The sequence below is a fragment of the Leopardus geoffroyi genome, chromosome B2 (genome assembly GCF_018350155.1).
Source record: "Leopardus geoffroyi isolate Oge1 chromosome B2, O.geoffroyi_Oge1_pat1.0, whole genome shotgun sequence".
Classification (NCBI taxonomy): domain Eukaryota; kingdom Metazoa; phylum Chordata; class Mammalia; order Carnivora; family Felidae; genus Leopardus; species Leopardus geoffroyi.
The window spans coordinates 17,996,816-18,018,421 of NC_059332.1; the positions used below are offsets into that span (position 1 = coordinate 17,996,816).

Genomic DNA, 21,606 nt, shown 5'->3' on the forward strand with positions numbered 1-21,606 from the left:
ACGTCATGGGCGCAGGGCTGCCTTTAGGGCGCCTGCCTCCGTGGAAGCGGTTTCAGTGCTCGAAGATCACGCGGAACTTCCAAAAGGAAAAAAAGAAAGGATGTCACACGAGGAAGTTCTCACGGCGAGGAGAAAAATGTTGGGGGCAAGCAGGCATATTCTAGGTGGCTGTGAGGTGGGCAGGTCCAAAGGGGAATGGGGCGGGACATCCTCTGCGGAAGTCCCTCATTTCCGTGACGTCACGAACAGGGCGGGACCTCTTCCGGTCTGGGCGGGGCCCCTGGCGGTGTCGCGTGCTGAGTGCCGAGCCCGCTGTGCTGTGGGCTGTCAGACGGTGGACAGGAATTGGGTTTCCTTTTTGCGCAGGCAGCATAAGCAAGCGTTTGTCTCTCACGTTCTCTCGTGACAGGGCAGAGAGCGGTCGGCATTCATGGTTAGCGGCTTCTAAAGCAGGCCGCACGCCTTTCCTTCTAGCTTGATTGCTTTGCCTGACTTCGGGGTCACATTGGCCAACGTCGCCGCACATCCCTGGGAGGGAGGAGGACGCTTTACCTGAAGTGATAACACGGGCTGCTTGAGGACGAAGTCCGCAGTCATCGTAGGTGAATGTACCAAAAGGAGATCTCCCATTTCACTTTGACCACCCCCCGCCCCGCAGTTTAGAGACCACATGACACATACATGAAAGCCAAGATCGCCTTAATTAGCATTTGCAATTCTCATAACGTGTGGAGATTCAGAGGTCTGTTGAAATGACAGCTTTGCACAAATCGGAGTAAATCCTGAAGCGTCATAATTAGTCTCATAAAGGCGACAGCAGGTGGATTTGACAAGCAGGAATTCGGATGGCATCCTCGGTGTCAGTTCTTCAACCCCCGCTTTAGTGCTGATCCTACAGGATCCTACAGGATCAGCACTTTGACCCTTTTGTTTTCAAGACTATGTGTTTCTCCGGTATTCTGAACTGTCGCTACGTGTCTAACTCGTGTTTGTTTTAATTTCCGCTGGTTTGGGTCTTGTAGAAATGATTACTCTTAGAGTGCTTTGGGTGTCATTGCAATTCAGGGAAGGCTTTGTCTTCTGCAGGCTTTAGCGACTCCACGTGTAAGCGCTCCCCAGGCACTGAAAATGCTGTCGTCAAACTAACCCTCTGTCTCGGAAACACGTGTAGTCATTCACTGTTTTAAACTAATTCCTTCGCTTCGTGCTGGTTATCTTCATTATGTTAAAAAAAAAAAAAAAGTCAAGTTATCTTACTATTTAAGTTATTTTCCTATTTACCATCTCTTTCCTGTGTCCACCAGAGACCTACCAAAGTGAGGGGGGTGTGGATAGGTGCAGTGGATGTTGGCTGGGCATGAGACAAAGAATGAGTGAATAGGACATTTCTTTGAAGTCTCATGTTTTATCTTGAAAACTGTTAGAAATCGTCGGAACCAATTCTCGAGCTCAGAAGACCTTAGAGAAGCATTTATCCAGGTGATCCCGCTCTAGGGCAGTTTATGGATAAGTTCTGAGGGCTCTCCAGCCCTTGAAGTTAGATGCACAATTGTTTATGTACATTTTTGAAGGAGAGCATTGATAAAATTTCATTACATTTTCAAAAGGATTAGTGCCTCTAAAGTTAAAATGCACTAATCCTGGGGCACCTTGGTGGCTCAGTCAGTTGAGCGGTTGAGCTACCGACCGGCTCAGGTCATGATCTCGTAGTCTGTGGGTTCGAGCCCTGCGTCAGGCCTTGTGCTAACAGCTCGGAGCCTGGAGCCTGCTTTGGATCCTGTGTCTCACTCTCTCTCTGCCCCTCCCCTGCTCATGCTCTGTCTCTCTCTGTCAAAAATAAACATTAAAAAAAATTGTTTTAATGCACTAATCCAGTCTGAGATTATAAATGTGAAATAGGTCTAGAAAACTAACTCAAAACCACCCAGCTAAGGGACAGTAGACCTATAATGCTGCTACTTTTTACATTTCCTTGGGCTCAAACTTTCTCTTTAAGGAAGAAAGAAAAGCAGTTTTTCACTGTCTAAAGAAAAACAATACAAAATTACATACTTGTTCAACTAGATTGGAACTGAGCATACTTCCTGCAAACCTCCTGGTCTCTTTCCAAACACAGGATGCAAAAAACCATTTAATCCTCTTCTTGTGAAAACTGCAGTTGCCAAGAAACAACCAACTGTTAAGAGTTCATTAACACTAGAGCACAACAGGATTTTTTTTTTTTAGTTTTGCTTTTAAATTATTGATCAAAAAGCTTTTTACACTTGAGCTGCGTGTTGATTTATTCATTCATTCAACAAATATTTATGGAGTGCCTGGCTTTGTTTGGTTTGCTGAAGAAAAAAGTTTTTTTGGTGGGGGGGGGGGTGGGTAGTAAGGTGACATGCCGTGCTAAAAAGCAGGATACAGCAGAGAAAAATCAGCCATGTTAGAAATATGAGAGTCTCATATTTCTGCTCAATTACCCCTCCCCGCCCCCTCACTTTCTCACTGTGGCAGGTAGCAAGTCTTAATTTTTAGGACTACAGAGGTACATGTGCATATTCCCAGAGGACTTTTTGTCTCCTTTGCACGTAGAAGCTGAGAGTGGGCTACTTCCCCCTGGACACTGGCCAATTGTCTGTCCTGGTATAAATTTGCTTCACCTGCTTCACGGGAATAAGACAGGTGAAATATGAGGAGTTGGCCTTTGGGGCTTTTAAAGAGCGAAACAGCATTTGTGAATCCTTCCTTGTCCCTGTCATCAACAAAGCCCCTGACTGTCCATCTTCTCTGGAGCTTTGCTCCTGGTCCTCTGTCCCCAGCTCCTGCCACGCTGCTGGGGGATTCAGACACGCGACATTAACTTCTTCCTTCCCCAGCCTCTGTAACCACCTTATTATAAACGTCTAACTTCTGCTTTCTTTTCCAGCGATGGCTTTATCGCTCACCCATTTATAGCCAACATTCTGATTTTCCTTTTACAAAATCCAGCTCTAAAGAGAAGGAACAAAACACTGATGAAAGTTTTACAAAAAGAATCCTCAACAGATAGGTTTTATTTGAAGGCTAAGCTGCTCTAGCAGTTAGGAATTGTGTTTAACTTCATACAGTAACCTAAATCAGCCGTGGCTTAAACAAGACATTTATCTCGTAAAAGAAATCTGGAGGGAGACAATCTAGTGCTGGTACAAGGAGTCCTCAGTCATCAGGCACCCAGACACGTTTTCTCTTTCAGATCCTATATTCCGGTGTATGGCTTCCCCTTTTATGTCACCTCATAGGCCAAAATAGGTGCAGCGTTTGGGTTCCAGCCATCATATCTCTAATCCTAGCACTAGGTCCGGAGAAAGGGTGGAGTACCACACGCCTCCTTCCAGTTAAGCAAACACCCTTGGCCCACACAGCTGTCCTCAATCCTCTTATAATAGTTCTATTTACATCTTATTAGCCAGACTTTGGCCACTCGGCCACATCTACCTGCGCTTGGGGAACTAGGAAATGTCTTTTAGTGAGGCCTATCTCTGCCCCCCAAAAAAATCAGGGTGCTGTTATTTTCCCCCCTAAATTTTTATTTAACGTTTATTCATTTTTGAGAGACAGGGAGACACAGAATCCGAAGCTCTAGGCTGTGAGTGGTCAGCACAGAGCTTGATGTGGGGCTCGAACCCACGAACCATGAGATCATGACCTGAGCCGAAGTCGGACGCTTGACTGAGCCCCCCAGGTGCCCCTGAGATTTGTTATTAAGGAAGAAAAGGAAACTGAATAGTGGCTGGCACCCAGCAAGGTGAGGCAGAGCTGCTAATCAGTAACCTCCCCCAGGAAGCATGGGGACATCTGGAGGGTAGGCTCCACTCTACACCCTGCTTTGCACAAGTAGCTGTTCAGTAAATAATGGGTGAATAACTGAATGATTTGAATTCATGATTATTATTTTTTACAACACCAGCAAATATAGACTACATCAAGCACTTATTAACAAGCTGCAGGGAAATGGCCAGACCCGAAGTGCCCCTATTTGGACTCAAAAGTTACCTTCTTACATTTGGACACTGTGTAGGCTGGCTACTTAGGCAGAATCTGAGTGAGGCTCTAATCCAAACCTATGGAATCAGAACCTACGTTTTAAACAACGTGCCGAGGTGATTCATATGCACGTTGAAATTTGGGAAGGCATGCTGTATTCGGTGTTTTTAAATAATTTTGAGCCACAGTATTATTTCTTTAAAATGTTTTCCTGTACCCACATTAAGAGGATAGGTGTGTGTGTGTGTGTGTGTGTGTGTGTGTGTGTGTGTGTGTGTGTGTGTGTGTGTGCGCGCGCGCGCGCGCGCGCGCGCGCGCGCAGGACTTCTTCCTTCTAGGACTTCTTTCCACTGGTTGGTCAGGGTAATGATTTCAACCTGCAAGAGCTATTTAAAAAAAAGTCCACTAATTGCTGCTTCCAATAGTTAGCAGATAAGTAAACTGAGGAGGGAAACATCAACGTGCGGTATTTCTTTTACGGTTTTCGTTGTTACAAATGACTCAATAATTGTAGAGGGTGGGATGGAGACTTCAGTGGGTTTCACAGTTGCTCAACACGCACTCCTCTGTGCCCCCGCTGGCTTTCGGCTGCCTTCCCCTGGGCCTGGAGCTGGGAGAGGCCGCTGGCAAGCTTAGAGCCAGCTGCTAGCGTGCAGAAGGTCCCCCCAGGTGACCCCTATAGACTCCTACCCCACGCATGCCTTAACCCCATTGTAACAAAAGTCAAGCAATTCATCACCCAGCAGGAACTGCTCCTCTGTTAATTGCTCTCTCTGGCAGTCGGGAGAGAGATTTGCTGGGTGAGAGGCTTTAGCCCCCAGAGCTGGAGTTATTGCCTCCCGAATAAAAACTGTGGATACCTGGTCTCTCTTTGCGAAGTTTCTGGATAAATGGCTGGGCAGGAGAGTTTTGCAGGCTGTGGCATAGCTCAACCAAGTACTTATTACTGGCACTGGCAAAGGTGAGCTGGTCTGTCCTACTCCCAGTGAAAATAAAGGGCGTCCATGCTCTGTTTCTTCCGTGCTTTTTGGCAATTTCCAAACCATCGCTTTGGAAATTGGTGTCCTTAAACAGTTAACGCAGAAATCATCTTTACCACAGCTTCCTGGGAAAGAAGAGTTTTGAGTGATTCTACCTTGCTTGGTGATGTCATTCTTGTCTCCCCTCGGCTCATTAGGGGGAAGCCGGTGTTCCAGCCCTGCCTGGGTTACCAATCGGGCACCTGGTTTGAGCAGCAGCACAGCGGTTACTCCCTCTCTGGCTATGACTACGGCTGTGCAGCAGAGAGAGATGGACACAACCTTTCTGTGCGTGAGACCTCCGGACGCCCAGCTGCAAGTCTGGTCACACCTAAGGTACCCCTCCCTGAAATGAATCCTGTGTCGTCCGTGAGCCCAGCATGGAGGTATCTTTTTCCTACCTTCACACCTCCGGATGCTCTCATTCAAATTCCCACAGCCATGGCTTTTGCTCCCCATTTCAATGCCAGAGAGGAAAAGCTGATGATTTGCCCACAATTAAATCATCACTGTCTTCCAAAAACAAAATTATAGGCTGATGAAGTCCATGCTTAAATTCTTACTGCTAAATTTTAGATTACCACTCATTTGATTTTACTCTTTTTAGAAAAAAAAAATGTTTATTTTTGAGAGAAAGAGAAGAGAAACAGACTGTGAGTTGGGGGAGGGACAGAGAGAGAGGGAGACACAGAATCCGAAGCAGGCTCCAGGCTCTGAGCTGTCGGCACAGAGCCGGACATGGGGCTCGAACTCATGAACTGTGAGACCATGAGCTGAGCCAAAGTCAGAGGCTTAACCCACCGAGCCACCCAAGTGCCCCTTGATTTTACTCTTAAACACTTAAAATAGGACTAGAGGTAGTTTTTTTGTTTTGTAATAGCAGAAAACATGAACATCCTTTTAAGAGCTGTTCCAGGGGCATGTGTGTGGCTCAGTCGATTAAACGCCTGACTTCGGTTCAGGTCATGGTCTCACAGCTCGTGAATTAGGGGCTCTGTGCTGACAGCTCCGTGCCTGGGGCCTGCTTCAGATTCTGTCTCTCTCTCTCTCTCTCTCTCTCTCTGCCCTTTCCCCACTCATACTCTGCCTCTCTCTCTCTCAAGATTAAATAAGCATTTTAAAAAAATGAAAAAGGGGGCGACTGGGTGGTGCAGTCGGTTAAGCGTCCGACTTCAGCCAGGTCACGATCTCGCGGTCCGTGAGTTCGAGCCCCGCGTCAGGCTCTGGGCTGATGGCTCAGAGCCTGGAGCCTGTTTCCGATTCTGTGTCTCCCTCTCTCTCTGCCCCTCCCCCGTTCATGCTCTGTCTCTCTCTGTCCCAAAAATAAATAAACGTTGAAAAAAAAATTAAAAAAAAAATTAAAAAGAACTGTTCTAATGTTTTGGTTACTAATGTGAGCTATTTATGAAATGGCACAGATTTCTGTGTTAGAATAAGAGAAAGCTTCCCCAGTCCTTGTCCCTTTCCGCTTCCCCATCTCCTCCCCAGTTAGAAGAAACCCCTGTTCAAGGACACCCATGTCCTCTAGATTTTTCCCTTCTACTCTTGCTAAATCAGGGTGATTGGGCTTTATTTCTGTTTGCGGAGAACTGAACAAGAATGAACTTGTGTAGTACATACTGGTTTACTCCTTGCTTGCTTCTGCTGGCAGGTGGCATTAGCAGATGTTCCCCTTTAATTTTTTTTTTTTTTGAATGTTTATTTTTGAGAGAGAGCGCGCACGCGCAAGCGCACAATGCAGGCAAGCAGGGGAGGAACAGAGAGAGAGGGACAGAGGCGCACTGACAGCACAGAGCCCAGTGAGGGTCTCGAACTCAAGAACCATGAGATTGTGACGTGAGTGGAAGTCAAGACTCAGACATTTAACCAACTGAGCCACCCAGCCTCCCCGAGATGTCCCCCCTTTGAAAGAGCTTTCTTTAAAAGTTGCCCATTTGGACGTGCTGTGATATTAGCTCATCCCTTGGGGGCTAACATTTTAAATGTTCTTAGCACTTCAACAAACGTTTACGGATCTCCAAGCATTTGTCAGAGTGTTCTTTGCCTAAGGATAGATTGCCGGAAGTAGAAGGTCGGGATTAAAGGATGTAACATTGAAAATTTCAGATCGCGAATTACTCACCAAAAAGCCTGCCTATGTTTACACTTATCATTGCTGTTGTGAGTGTGCTTGCCTCTCCGTGTGCAATTTACCAACGTGACAGGAGTGGAAGGCGTTTGCCTTCCATTGAGGGCAAATACCTTTTAAGCTGTTGCCTGATGATACCTGCGTTCTGTGACCTCATCGACGTTCTTTGTCTACCTCTCTTTCTGTTAGTTATACCCCCTTTATATCTGACTGTGCAGATGCTTGCCTATTATGGAAATTAGCACTGAGCGGTCAAAGTGTTAGTCTTCTCTCCAGTTTCCTTCCTAGTGTTCCTCATGGGATGGCCTGTACCTTAAACCCAGAGTTGGATTTAATATTTCAACCCTCAGTTTTTAGAACTTACATTTGCTTGGTATCTTCTTTTTTTTTTTTCCCCAAACTTTCATTTTCAATTTTTCAAGTCTGTTTTAGACGTGCCTTCTTCTATATAAAATATCTTGTTTTATTTCTTGTTTTTTTTTTTTTTTCTTTTTAAACCCAGATCGGGTTTTACCCTGTTAGCAGATGTTTGATGTTGCATCACTTAAAAAAGAAATTTTGCTATATTACCTGAGGTTTTAGCACATTTTTTTCTTCTACCCCCTTCTCTTTTTTGCTAGTTTGGGAGATAGTCTATGTGTCTTCCTGTGGTTACCCTTATCTTTAAATAGAGAAGTATAGGTTTGACTGCATTATCAACTTCAAAAATGAAAGTATTTCTTGATTTCTGCCCACTCATGAGAAAACAAAATTAACACCAAAGAAAGAAAAGATAGTAAGAAACAACACCACCAAAGGAACAAAGAAACATAAATAAATAAAAACATTTTTAATGTTTATTTATTTATTTTGAGAGACAGAAATCAGGCAAGCAGAAGAGGGGCAGAGAGAGAGGGACAGAGAGAATCCCAGGCAGGCGCTGTGCTGTTAGCACAGAGCTCGACTCGGGGCTCAAATCCCCGAACCCTGAGATCATGACCCAAGCTGAAATCAAGAGTCAGATGCTTAACCCACTGAGCCACCCAGGTGCCCCATAAATAAATAAAATTTTTAAAAGAAATTAGCCATTTTTGTCTCCTTGTCCCCTGCCTCTTTCTTCTCGTTTTTGTTGACACCTGCTGGGATTTTCATCCCACTCTCCTGTCAAATTACCGTAACATGCATTTTTCTTTCTTTCTTTCCTTCTTTCCTTCTTTCCTTGTTTCCTTCTTTCTTCCTCCTTCCTTCCTTTCTTAACACACAGTGTCAAGAATTAGAAATCTATCCACTTTCGTGGCTGTGGTTAGCACACTTGTGCCACCTGCCTGCTTTCCTGGCGGGAGTCCCCAGTTATGAAGCTGTTCAGCAGTATTCACAACGGTGAGGCTTTGCCATGGGCCTCTTTGACTCCCGAGTGCCCTCGCTTTATTCTTGCCTAAGAAAGGATGACCTCTGCCAGATGTCCTAGCTCTATTGTCCATTTCCCCCTCTAGGGCATGCTGGTGTTCTTAACGCTTGTGTCTCCAGAATAAGAGGTTAGCCTCCCAAGAGCCCTGTGCGTTTTGACATTGTGTCTTTAGATCAGAGGGAGTGGATGTGTTCAAAATGATTCTCAGGTCTTTGGGCTCCTTCAGCACAATGGTCCCACACTCCCACCAGCAGAGTTAGCACTCTGCTAGCAGAACACTAGCAAAACCACTAGCAGAAGTTACTAGATGTGCCCTTCTTCAAGAACAGCAGGTACTTACTGCCCAGGTGACCCTCACACCAGAGAGAATGCTCTGTCTCCATGGAGCACCTGCTCCCTGCATCCTGGTCAGGTGAGATCCACAGTTACCTGAGCACACGTTGCAAAGGAGGAAATGTGAGGTTACTCGGGCATTGTGTTATGAGAAAGGCCTCCTTTAAGCCCAGATTCTGGCTGTCTTAGCTGTTTCTAAATAGGAAAAAATACACCAATGGTGAGATTAAACTTATGGTAACTACATAATTTATTTTCCAAACCAGGACCTATTTCAGAGTGAAAGGGAGGGCTGCTTTCTGACAGATTGAAAAGAAGAGACAGTGGCTCTTTGGTTTTCAGTATAAACGTGTTCTTCTTAGCAAGGGAGGCTTCGTGAAGTTCATTGGGTCCCAGGAGCTACCTGGGCTATTCCTGGATGGCTTGGTTCCTCGGAACAGCTGTACATCTTTAACAGAAACACTTCCCAACAGGTGCCTATGGAGAGGAGTCATAGAAACTTACCCTGTCCCAGGAGAGCCAATAGGGTCTGGGTTAACCAAACAAGATTTATTTGGGGAGTGCTTCTCGAATTTACTTCTCTCATTGACTGGTTACCTCTTCTATAGTCTCTGTTATCTGCTTAAGCACCTATTGTCCTGGTCCTTAGCTGAGCTGTGGGGTCCAGGTGTGATTAGAAGGCTCTAGAGAGAATATGCTCGTGAAGATTTTACAAGTCGTCATCTGGAAATAGGGGCAGAGGTCCAGACAGAGAGTTGGGCATTTAGTGCAGGGACTGTGGAGTCTGGATGCCAGGGTCCCTGGTGTCTAGTTCCTAGCCCAGGCCCTAGGATGCCAGTTAGTTCCAGAAGCTTCAGGGAGGCCAGAGGCCTTGGTTAGGCATGCTCCTCCTTTGTGACTTTTCATCTGTTGACTCAGATTACCTATTTCATAACTGTGGTCATTATTACTTAAAGATTCTTCAAATCAAAATTCAAAACAAATTTGATCTAAAGGGAGTTCAGTGTCTTAGATATTATTTTTGACAGGGAGTGTTTTCTTTAAAACCGTGTGTTGATAGTAAATCTTTATTTTTTTTCTTAACATACTGATTTCCTTGTAGGAAAGCACGGCTCTGGCAGAAAAGCAAGATGAAAACCCACTGGAAGGTAACGTAAACCCTGTGTTGCCATGGTTGAAAACAAAACTAATCCATTCCCAAGGTTACTCATTACTCAACTGGCTCGAAACTGAGAGATTCTACTGGAAAATTCCTACGTAGGTTGCGTAAGCCATTTTCTTCAGCAGTTCATCTGGTTTTTGGAAATTGTTTCTGTGGGAAGCTTGAGCTAAACCACCTGTTTGGGTCTTTCTGAAGGACTAGGAAATGGGGACATTTCCAAACAATAAAAAGACAATAAATTGTTTTTAAGATCAGTTGCCTCCATAAATTTAAACTTTGGGATTAGTAATGCTTTAATTTTGATTTTTAAGGGGAGAAGTAGGAGGTGATCACTGTGACTTTGCCTTCCTAACTTCCCTCAGGGTTATTGGTTCCTGGGGGACCTCACGGGCCCAGTCTGTAGGGTTAGGCAGTGCTCCTTGTAGTTCCTGATCTATTTTGAAAGAAAGAAAGTGCATGGGCACGAAATGCCCAGAGCAGGACCCTATTATTAATCGAGGAAGGGGAGAAAATGTGTGGCTTGTTTTACTTAAGTTACAGGCAAGAAAAATAGAAGAGACCCTCAGAACACCTTTGCCAGTTTCTTACCACCTGCCTGTGTTATCACATGGCCATCTGGTGGTTTCCTCCACCCCCAGGGGACCCCCACAAGACCAATCCCCCCCACTGCCTCGTGACTACATCAAAGGTGAGAACAGCTGTCTTTGTAGTCCCAGTGACTAATACAAAGTCAGCAAGTCAACAGGTGCTCAGTGTTCAAATGAAATGAAACTGATGTTTAAAAGAAATCTTTAAATGCTATGGGGGAGTTCTAGTTTTATCCAAATACATTTGATTGAAATGTGAATAAAAGGTATGCATTCCATCTCTCAGGGGAATTTCATTCTGGTTAAAGCCTGAGTCCATTCTCCCTGCCTTCTCCAGTCCTGTGGACGGTATAAAAATTACAGAGAAAGACCCACAATAAGTGTGCTTTCTGGATGCAGACCGCCTGGGTTCAAATCTCCCTGACAAGCTCTGTAATTCCAGGCAAATTCCCCTCTAGGACATCAGGGCCCCATCTGTGGAATGGGATGTGAAAACGAACCTCCTACAAAGTGTGACAATAGCTCTAAACTGTTTTTAAGTGTCTTAACTTTATCTGGCAGATAATAGCAATTTTGATGGTTAGTATAAGCTCTTCGTAGAGTGGGGGGAGTTCTGTCCAGGGCAAATGTGATTTAAACACAAATCCAACCACATAGAGAGTTTTAAATTTTCTAGTAGCCAAATTAAAAAAAAAAAAACAACAAAAACTAAAAAGGAACAGATGAAATTAATTTCAATGCTTGAAATATTTCTGTCGGCACAGAGCCTGATGCAGGGCTCGAACTCACGGACTGTGAGATTATGACCTGAGCCAAAGTCGGATGCTCAACCGACTGAGCCACCCAGACACCCCAGGAATTTAAAAAGCTTATACCAAGTTTTTGCAATGCAGTGCAATGCAGTGCATATCTGATAAGGACTAACCTCATTTCCAGTGCTCAATAACCACATGTGGATAGGGGCTGCTGGATTAGCCTGGTCTAGAGGTCCACCAGGCTTAGGGAAGATGTATTTGTTTGTCTTTTATGGGCTTCTTCTACCACTAGGGTCAATGTCACTGGAAGGGCCTAAATCGTTAATCTGGGGTTCATAGCTGACGATACTGTGTCTGTTTCTAGGCCACAGGTTAGAGGACAGGCAGTACTTATATGGATGTGGTCCTGACACCTTTCCTGTGACCAGGAACCTAAATCAGGAGCCTTTTCACAAACACCTGCCCATAACGGTGAAGGAAAGAACCCCGGGGCATGACCTTAAGAAAGAGAATTTCAGAAAGCTCAGAAAAAAAAAAAAATCTAATTTTATGACCAGATGCTCTCAAAGGAAAGATAAAAAGGGAGGGGAAGCTCTAAACAATAAAAAGCAGACAACACAGTCACGAATGACTCCAGGGAAGAAAAGTGGGAAGTAGCTCATGAAACTTATATGATGCTTTATGCCTATGATGACGGTTGATAATCTTGGTTCTAAAATAAGCACAGAAGGGGGCACCTGGGTGGCTCAGTCGGTTAAAGCGTCCGACTTCAGCTCAGGTCACGATCTCGCAGTCTGTGAGTTCGAGCCCCGTGTCAGGCTCTGGGCTGATGGCTCAGAGCCTGGAGCCTGCTTCTGATTCTATGTCTCCCTCTCTCTCTGCCCCTGCCCCGTTCATGCTCTGTCTCTCTCTGTCTCAAAAAAAAAATAAATAAATAAAAATTTAAAAAAAAGCACAGAAGGATGTTAGTCAGCTCAGGCTGCTGTAACAAAATACCACAGACGGGGTGGCTTGAATAACAAATTTATTTCTCATAGTTCTGGACACTGAGAAGTCCAATATCAAGGTACTAGCTGCTTCAGTGCCTGGTGAGGGCTCTCTTCCTGGCTTGCAGACAGCCACCTTCCTTCTCATTATGTCCTCATATGGTGGGGGAAACATAGAATACCATCACTGGTGTCCTTTCTTATAAGGGCACTAATCCCATGAGACTAGGGCCCAACCTTTATGACCTCATCCAGCCCTGATTGTCTCCCAAAGGCCTCTTCTCCAAAATACCATTGCATTGGAAGTAAGTGTCTCAATGAATTTTAGGGGGCACAAATATTTAGTCCAGGACAGGCATACAAATACAAATGAATAGTGTGGTCCCTTATGAGTATTAGGAAGTAAAAATTATGGTCCTGAATGAGCTAAGGCTTGCAAACATTACAGAGGAACACAGCAAGGGCTGCTTCAATTACATTCAGTACAAGGAGAGGAAAAAACGGATGGCATTCAGCACCTTGGAAACCTGACAACTTGGAATGAATATCTAGGTCTGACGCTTTCATGGTAACTTAACACCACCTCACCATAGGGTTCCAGGTTTCAGAGAAGGAAGCCTGTGCCCCCCTCTGTTTCTGAATGGGCTGCTATAAACAATTTATTCACTTACGTCAATCTGCTAATTAAGCAAATAAAGCAACATGTTTATTGTTTCAAAGCCCCGTTCTGCGGATTTAGTCCTGGCTCGCTGGTGTCGTGTCCTCCCAGGTGCTCGTGCTGGAAACTTAGGGCGCATCCTTGACCCTCCCTTTCTCTTTTGCCCCAAATTGAACCCATTTCCAAATACTGTCCATCCATCTCCAAAACATCTCTTTATCCGCCCATTTTCTCCATCTCTTCCACCACAGGGATGCTGGTTGAGCCTGGTCATGCTACTTTCCCAGCTCCCATTTCTTTTTTCAAATCTTCTTGAAAGGAAACGCGCAGTTTAAAAACTCTAACGTGAAACGTCTGCAATATTTTCCTGCTGATGTTTTTATGAAACTCTCAAGCCATTTCTAATATGTGTCCTGTAACACTTTTTTTTTTTTTTCCATATGCGTTATTGGCTTCTGCAGACCCAGATCTTCATTTGAATATTGAAGAACTGAACAAGGAGTTTATGGTGAAAAGTGAGGAACTCTATGACTCTCTCATGAGTTGCCACTGGCAGCCTTTGGATACGGTTCATTCTAAAATCCCAGATGAGACCCCCAAAGAAGCATGAGGCTCATTAAGCTACCCAACTGTCAGATCAATTGCATCTTGTTTTGTTGGGGTTTTTGTTTGTTTGTTTGCTTTTGTTTTTGTTTTGCTAAGACAAAAAGAATTCTGCCAGGAATGTACTCTATGCTGTATGTAAATACAAATCTCCAGGACTTAAATGTGACTGACATGATAGAACGTAATGTAAATAAACTTTACCAGCATATCCATTTCTGGAAGTGTGTTATATTAAATAAGTGCCAGAAGAGGTCACATAACTATCATGGTAGAGTAAGCTGCACTGTAAGACATTTGAAAATAGGTTTGGAGCCCTGGGTGGCTCAGTCAGTTAGGAAACTGACCCTTGAATTCAGCTTAGGTCACAGTCTCACAGTTCATGAGTTCGAGTCCCACATTGGGCTCTGCACTGGCAGCATGGAGCCTGCTTAGGATTCTCTCTTCCCTCTCTCTCTCTCTCTCCCAAAATAAACTTTTTTTTTTTTTTAATGACATTTGAAAATAGGTTTAATAAGAGGTGAGCCTCTGGTTGGGGCATTAGTGGATAGATGTGTAAATGGGTAAAGAGTGTGGAATCACATAATCTGGCTTGATGGCAATTGATGGCCAGAAGTTAACAGGAGAATGAGTATGCTTGAAAATTTGGGGGCCGCTCTGTAATTGAAGCTCAGTTTGGTGGGGAAATATATATTATGACATGCAGAAGTTGGTGACATTTGATTCGGAAGATCTAGATTTACAAGAAGATAGTGAAAGATAAAGCGAAAGCATCAGCATAAATGCATATGGTGAACAGTCTCCCGTCCTGTGGCTGGAATAGTCCAGACTGCCGCTGTTTTCCTTCTGCTGGTCACTATTAATCCTGTGAAAAGATAAACATCCAGCCCAAGCACGAGGATGTCTTTACATTCTCTAATGCCAAGTGGAATGAGGGTAACTTGGGAGGTAGCAAATGCTGGGTCGTGGGGCAGAGAAAGCAAGAACGGCCTGATACCTCCGTTGGAGATGAACGGATTCTTCCGAATTTTCAAATTAGCAATGATGGGGACAAAGTGTAGTGTGAGCAGCAAAGGACCCCTCTCGTGATTGTAACCAGACAGTGGCAAAGGGAGTGTGAAAAGCAACGATTGCTGCCAATTGGAACAAATTCCAACCTCAAAAAGGGGCAGGAGCTCTAATTCTAAAAGAGAGAAAGAGGAACAAAAAGATCTTCACAGAGCATCAACATTGTTTACATAAATACCAGAGGTTGGTGTAGTTACCTGCCTCTACTAAAGTTCTGGGTAAACAGTGATCATCAGTCACTGGTCGGTGTGGTCAGACCTGTTCAGTCCTTCTGCTGAGGGTTAACAGTCAGTCATCTAACTGGTTGTGATAACCCCCATTGGGCCTATTTTGTGGATCAGTGTGGGCCATAGGTAATCAACAGTGGAATTTGCAGTTCTGTTCGTGGTTATTGTGTCCAAGCAGATGAGCCCCTGAGAGCAAGGGTAGGCGATATTTCCGTGCTGCAAGTAGAGAGATAAGAAAACCGAAGATGGAAACTTGTGCTCCATTCTTAGAGATGACTGCTTGGAAAAATGTCTTAATTTCCGGTGCTGCTATGTTTTGCTCTAGGAAGAACAAGAAAACCAGGGGGCCGGTGGGATGGAATCCCCAGTGTCTGATGAGGCAAGGTTAGGATTGTATGGACCTACGGACCCTTGCCTCTCATTAAGTAGCCTTCATGGAGATGGGGACTGGGAAGACTAGGCTCCTTCTTGTGATGCAAGAGGGAGGAGGTGCTGAGAGCTGACTAGGGTTGGGCATCTGGCGGTATACACTGATCGTTGTGGGGTGCTTTGAGACCCAATGGAATGCTTCGGCTTTCCCTGAGTGACCTCCGTTAGGGTTTCAGCAGCAGAAGCCACGGCCCAGCAGGAGTCCCGTAGTTACCGAGATATGATCTGTCTTCAAAACCCGAGGGAGAGGGGATGTGGCTGGCCTCACTACCTCCTTTCTCCACTGTACCTTCTATAAACAGGCTTCTGACTCAATAATCTGCATGTTGTACAGTCGGCACTTGGTTTTGTCAGTCAACTTATCTTTTCTAGGAAATCTTTTTCTGACTCAAATCTTGGGATTCTGGTGACGTCTTTCCTGTCCTTGGTGACCCTTCCTTTTGATCACAACTGATGAGTGTCCTATCCCTGGGCTGCAGCCTAAGCCACAGTACCTGCCTCAGCTGATTGGCCAGAGTGATCTCACGACCCTGTTCAATCCATCAGAGCTTTCCTCGAATTTCTGAAGACACTCAGTCCTTCTCTGGTGGTGAAGTTAGGAGAGATAGGGCCCAGGAGCTGCTGTAGCAATGTCTCCTACTGTGGGATACGGTGAATTTACAGAGAGAAGCAGATAGAAGGGCTAGCAGGAGAGAGTCAGGTGCTGTGTATTCTCTCACTTTTCTTTTTTGCACACTATTGTTTTCAGGAATCCCTACATTTCCGATGCAATTCCCTTGTTGGTTAGCTTCCTTCATTGCAACCCAAAGTGTCTGAATTTAATCAAGTTCTTAATTTGGTCATCCCATGTGGGCAGGTTAGAAACACTTGGGTGGCGGTCTCTATTTCCATTCTGCTAGTTAACAACCTCCCAGGACACATGCTCTGTCTACATTTTTCTCAGGATGTGTTCATCCACTTCCTGTACCAGAAGCCCACACATATGTTTGCAGCACAGACCTTTCTTTTGAGCTTCATGTTAAGTGCATCTTACCGCTTACTTGATTACTCACCTTGTGTGCCGACAGGCGTGCTGAAACGACCAGATATGTAAAGGATTGTTCTTTTACCCATGTTAAGAAACGTCACATTCAGTCAAACGGTGCTTACACTCAGGCACTTCCCATGGAGGGATTTAGACATGGGAGAGGGGAGATGGATGGCTTCATGAATTTACTGCTGTTACTGGAGGGTAAGTTTCGGGCTTTCAGCCCTAGAGAAAGGTAGAGACTGGGGTTACGGGGTGGCAAAGCTCCCACCCGCTCTAGTGAAGATCTGGCCCAGGTTGGGGGGTGGGAACTGACCTCTCTGCAGTGGCTGCCCTCACAGGTGCTGGAACAGAACACTTTTTGCAGCAGGTTTAATTTTCTTCTTTTTTTTGGGGGGGGGTGGTAAAATACACATAACATAAAATTTACTGTCATACTCATTTTTAACTGTGCAATTAGGTGATATTAAGTACATTCACCTTGACACACTACCATTACCACCATTGGTCTCCAGAACTCTTTTCAACCTGCAAAACTTAAAACTCAGTACGTCAATACTACGTCCACAATTCTTGCTTCTCCACTCCTGGCAACCACCATTCTACTTTGTGTCTCTATGGATTTGCCTATTCTGGCTATTTCATATAAATGGAATCATATAATACGTGACCTTTTGTATCTGGCTTATTTTCCTTAGCATAATGCCCTCGAGGTTCATCCACGTTGTTGCAAATGGCAAGATCTCATTCTTTTTTATGGCTGTGCAATATTCCATTGTGCGTATACACCACAGTTTGTTTCTCCCTTCATCCGTCAGTGGACGTTCTTGGTTTGCTTCCACCTTTCAGCCATTGCAAATAATGCTGATATGAATGTCCCAGGTTTTGAAGGCAAAACAGTGTCTGGGAATTACATTCTCTTATGACGACACCTGGGAGAAATAGGCCTGAGCTCCGAGTAATAGGGCTCTTGGCCATTAGTGTTCTCAGCTCACTAGCACACTCCCCAAATGCCATCTGGCCATGGAAGGACCCAGAGGATCACCACCTCAAGGGCCAGTTCCACTGTCTTCTTTCTTCCTGGTGACCAATTCTTCTGCTAAGAAGTAAGACCAATTTTCACAAAGCTCTCAAAATTCTCCTAGGACCTTTCTCCTAGGATAACAAGGCTCTTGGCCTATACTTCTTTTTAAAATTTTTTTTATGTTTATTTCTGAGACAGAGAGAAACAGAGCATGAGTGGGGAAGGGGCAGAGAGAGAGAGAGAGACACAGAATCGGAAGCAGACTCCAGGCTCTGAGCTGTTAGCACAGAGCCTAATGTGGGGCTCGAACTCACAATCTGTGAGATCATGACCTGAGCCGAAGTCGGTCGCTCAACCGACTGAGCCACCCAGGCGCCCCATCTTGGCCTGTACTTCTATGACTATCCAGTCACCTAGTGATTTTTGACACAACCAGAAAGATCTGCTTTGCTTTACGATGACTTTCTATCCATGCATGAAATAGTTGGATCCTCCTCTCATGAAGATGGGAAAAGGCACCCAATTTTATCTCCTTCATTGGGACAACCCACAAAATACATAATGACTTTGGTTAAATGGGTTAGATTTATAGTTAAACACTAGAAAGAAGCCACTTGTGACTAGGTACCAAGTGCAGAAGATTGAAATTTGTTGTAATGTTATCTGCCTTGGGAGTGACCTTGAGGATATTGTTACTGCAAGTTCACAGGCTGGCCACAGGTCTGCAATGTGTCGTAGGCAAGATCTATGATGAAAATAGAGCACATATTCCAAAATGAGAGTTACTGTTTCTAATTGCAATATAGTAAAACCTTGGTTTGCGAGCATAATTCATTTGGGAAACATGCTTGTAATCTAAAGCACTTGTATATCAAAGCGAATTTCAAGAAACATTGTGATCATGTGACACCCGGCATCACGTACTACTCATATAGCATGACATCGCTCATTTATCAAGTTAAAATTTGTTAGAAATGTTTGTCTTGCAGAGTGCTCACAGAACAAGTTACTCACAATTCAAGGTTTTACTGTATATTATTATTTGTAGCATATTCTTTAAGAAACAAAACAGATGCGGGGCACCTGGGTGGCTCAGTCAGTTGGGCGTCCGACTTCGGCCTAAGTCATGATCTCGCGGTTCGTGGGTTTGAGCCCCAAGTCGGGCTCTATGCTGACAGCTTGGAGCCTGGAGCCTGCTTCGGATTCTGTGTCTCCCTCTGTCCCTGCTCCTCCCCTGCTAATGCTCTGTCTCTGTCTCTCAAAAAATAAATAAACGTTAAAAAATTAAAAAAAAAAAAAAGAAACAAAACAGATGAACCTAGGGAAAGGGAAGGAAAAAATAAGATAAAAAGAGAGAGGGAAGCAAACCATAAGAGGCTCTTAAATACAGAGAACAAACTGAGGGTTGCTGGAGGGGAGGTTGGGGGGGATGGGCTAAATGGGTGGTGGGCATTAAGGAGGGCACTTGTTGGGCTGAGCATTGGGTGTTATACGTAAGCGATGAATCACTGGGTTCTACTCCTGAAACCAATGCTACACTGTATGTTAACTACCTGGAATTTAAAGAAATAAATTTTTGAAGAAGTAGCTCATAATTTGGGAGCAAATACCAATCTGGCTCCCCTGGGACTTCAACTTGATCTAGGGCTCTCTCTTGAATCCTCACTTCTAGGCATTCCTATGGATATGACTCCAATCCAAACTTGTTAGCAAACTTGCTGGAAGATTTACAGATCCACTTTAAGTCACCAGGTCCATAGACACTCATATCTCGGTAACAGTGACCATGCATGAACACAACATCAAGACACACACAGTAAAATGGTAACCAAAACAAAAACGTCTTACGTTTCTGAAAAAGAAGGCATTTTAGATTCTTTGGACTCGCTAAAATGAGTAACTTTATTATACAAGATATGCTTTGTCTTCATTTTCAATGAACAGGTCATTGCAAGTGAATCTATCAACTGCATTTGTTTGCGTGAGCAGCAGGGGTGAATCTGAAATAGAATTCTGTGGAGAATGGAAGTTTCAAATTGAGAAGTCGCAGAAATTTATAGCACTAATTTATTCGATAAGCACGTATTATTATACGTTATACTTTAGGTTTGCAAGATGAATCAGGCATCTGATCATACCTGGAAAGGCTCATCAGCTGAAGAAACTTCCCAAATGGCTAAAATATAAGATAAAATGTAATGCATGCCCCAGAGATATACAGAGTACTGTGGAAGTTATAATGGGATCAAGGTGTAGAAATAAATCTCGACGGGAGGTAGTCGATCTTATTTTGTTTTCTATTGTCTCAGATTGTACCTTAGTTTCAACTAACCATCTTTGTATAGTTCAGGAAGCAAGGGTTTGGGTGATTCGATGTTCATCGTGAGGGGACTTCCTTAAAGTTATCAGTGGCTTTGTGGCCCCTATGACCATGCTTTATGACGGCACAATAGTTATGCCATGTGTATAGTTGGAAGTTTCGGAAGTGAAGGGTTTCCCTTCTCCCAGTGGATCTGAGGTCATTACATACTTTCCAAAGAAGCTACTCTTCTTCTTGTAGTCCCTTCTTGTCAAGTACCTCCTCTGTCCAAGGTAGAACTTTGGAAGAACTTTAGAAGCCATACATTGCTCTCTTCCTCCCCACAACTGTCCACCTTGACAGAAACCTAGGGTATGCCAGAGGTGATGCTGCTAGCCCCTTGGGAAGTCTGATCTCAAAATGTCCTGTGCTCCTCTAGCCTTTTTTCATCTCTCTTACTCCTTCAGCTGCCATCCTACCCTGCGGTGAAACTCACCTGAAGGGCTCCCAGGTTCTGACCACACAATGGCAGGTGGAGATAGTCCAGAGTTGGGAGGCATGGGGCTCAGATGCTCTTGTCCCTTGTCAAAGGACTCTAACGAGAAGGTAGGGAAGTGTTGGAAGCAGAGGCATGCCATGCTTGGATTTGGGACTTTTAAAAAGACTCTGGCAACAGTGTAAAGGAAGAATTTAAAGGCTAAAGATGGCTTTGCCTGACAACCAAGTGGGGAATTCACGGGCACAACAGAAAAGCATGAGGGAAAATAGCTACAGGAAGGAACTGGTTGGGCTAAGAGAAAGGGGAAAGGTTATCAAGGCTCAGGAGTTTCACTGGAACAGCAGGTGTAGTAATAGAAGTGAAGCAAGGTTCACAAGTGATATCAGTTGGCACAGGGAGTGGAAAACACTGGATTAATTTTGCTTCTTAATGAGGTGCAGTCATGGGAAGAAGTGTGGGCACACCAAAACATCCACACGTTTCCGGTACGGCTCATTTCCGAGCCCCAAATGGAAAGTTAGCATGAGGAAGGTGACATGAGTTGTCTCCTCCAAGTGACGGGCATACGCTATGTTCCAGAGCGCTATTTCCCCAACTGTGATCTATGGAACGCCAGAGTTCAGAGAAAGACATTAAAAAGTTACTTGAGGCATCTGGCTGGCTCAGTTGGTGGAGCCCGTGGCTCTGGATCTCAGGGTTGTGAGTCGAGCCCCACGTTAGGTGTAGAGACTGCTTAAAAATAAAACCTTAAAAGAAAAAAAAAAGATGAACTACCGAAGAAGGGAGTGGTAGTTCTGTGGCCAGATAAGTTCAAGAAATACTGTGATATTACTCCGCATATCAGCAGGTGAAAGGCTCTGAGCGTTTCCTGAATGGATTGGACCGTAGAACCCCTTTACCCATCACACCTTTGCAGGGCCTGGTGTTGTAAAGAGTGTTATGCTGTAAATTAAACATTTAGTGTACTGAAAATGTGTTCTGCCGACCTGTGCTGGTCCTCCAACTCCTCGCCGATCTGCAGCAAAATTAACCCAGAAACTGAGCATGTATAGAAACTTTTATAGCAATCTAATATTGCTGCAGCATTTCTAATAACTTATTCATTATCTTTTACAAAGACATCGCTCCGCAACTGATTGGAGTGAAAAAAACTGGTTTTTCATCACAGATTATTTTATTTTATTTTATTTTATTTTATTTTATTTTTTAATTTAATTTTATTTAATTTTATTTTATTTTATTTTATTTTATTTTATTTTATTTTATTTTATAAGAAGTACTTTTAAAGGAGCAATGGCTGGAGATGTCGTTCTCACAGACATTTTGATTTCATGGATCAGAACAAAAATTTTTAAGTGAAATCTGTATATAATGGCCAACTCTTGGTTTTATTATTTCAGTGATCTC

At 44.2% G+C, this 21,606-nt stretch overlaps 1 protein-coding gene across 1 annotated transcript; it reads left to right on the top strand.

Annotated features, from left to right (window-relative positions):
* The first annotated feature begins 4,898 nt into the window (after nucleotides 1-4,898).
* On the top strand, nucleotides 4,899-13,841 carry CB2H6orf52 (chromosome B2 C6orf52 homolog). The gene is made up of 4 exons (XM_045500893.1): nucleotides 4,899-4,969; nucleotides 5,186-5,363; nucleotides 9,978-10,023; nucleotides 13,485-13,841. Exons 1-4 carry the CDS (start codon nucleotides 4,899-4,901, stop codon nucleotides 13,631-13,633), a joined length of 444 nt encoding a protein of 147 aa, XP_045356849.1. The 3' UTR covers nucleotides 13,634-13,841.
* Nucleotides 13,842-21,606: the final 7,765 nt, after the last annotated feature.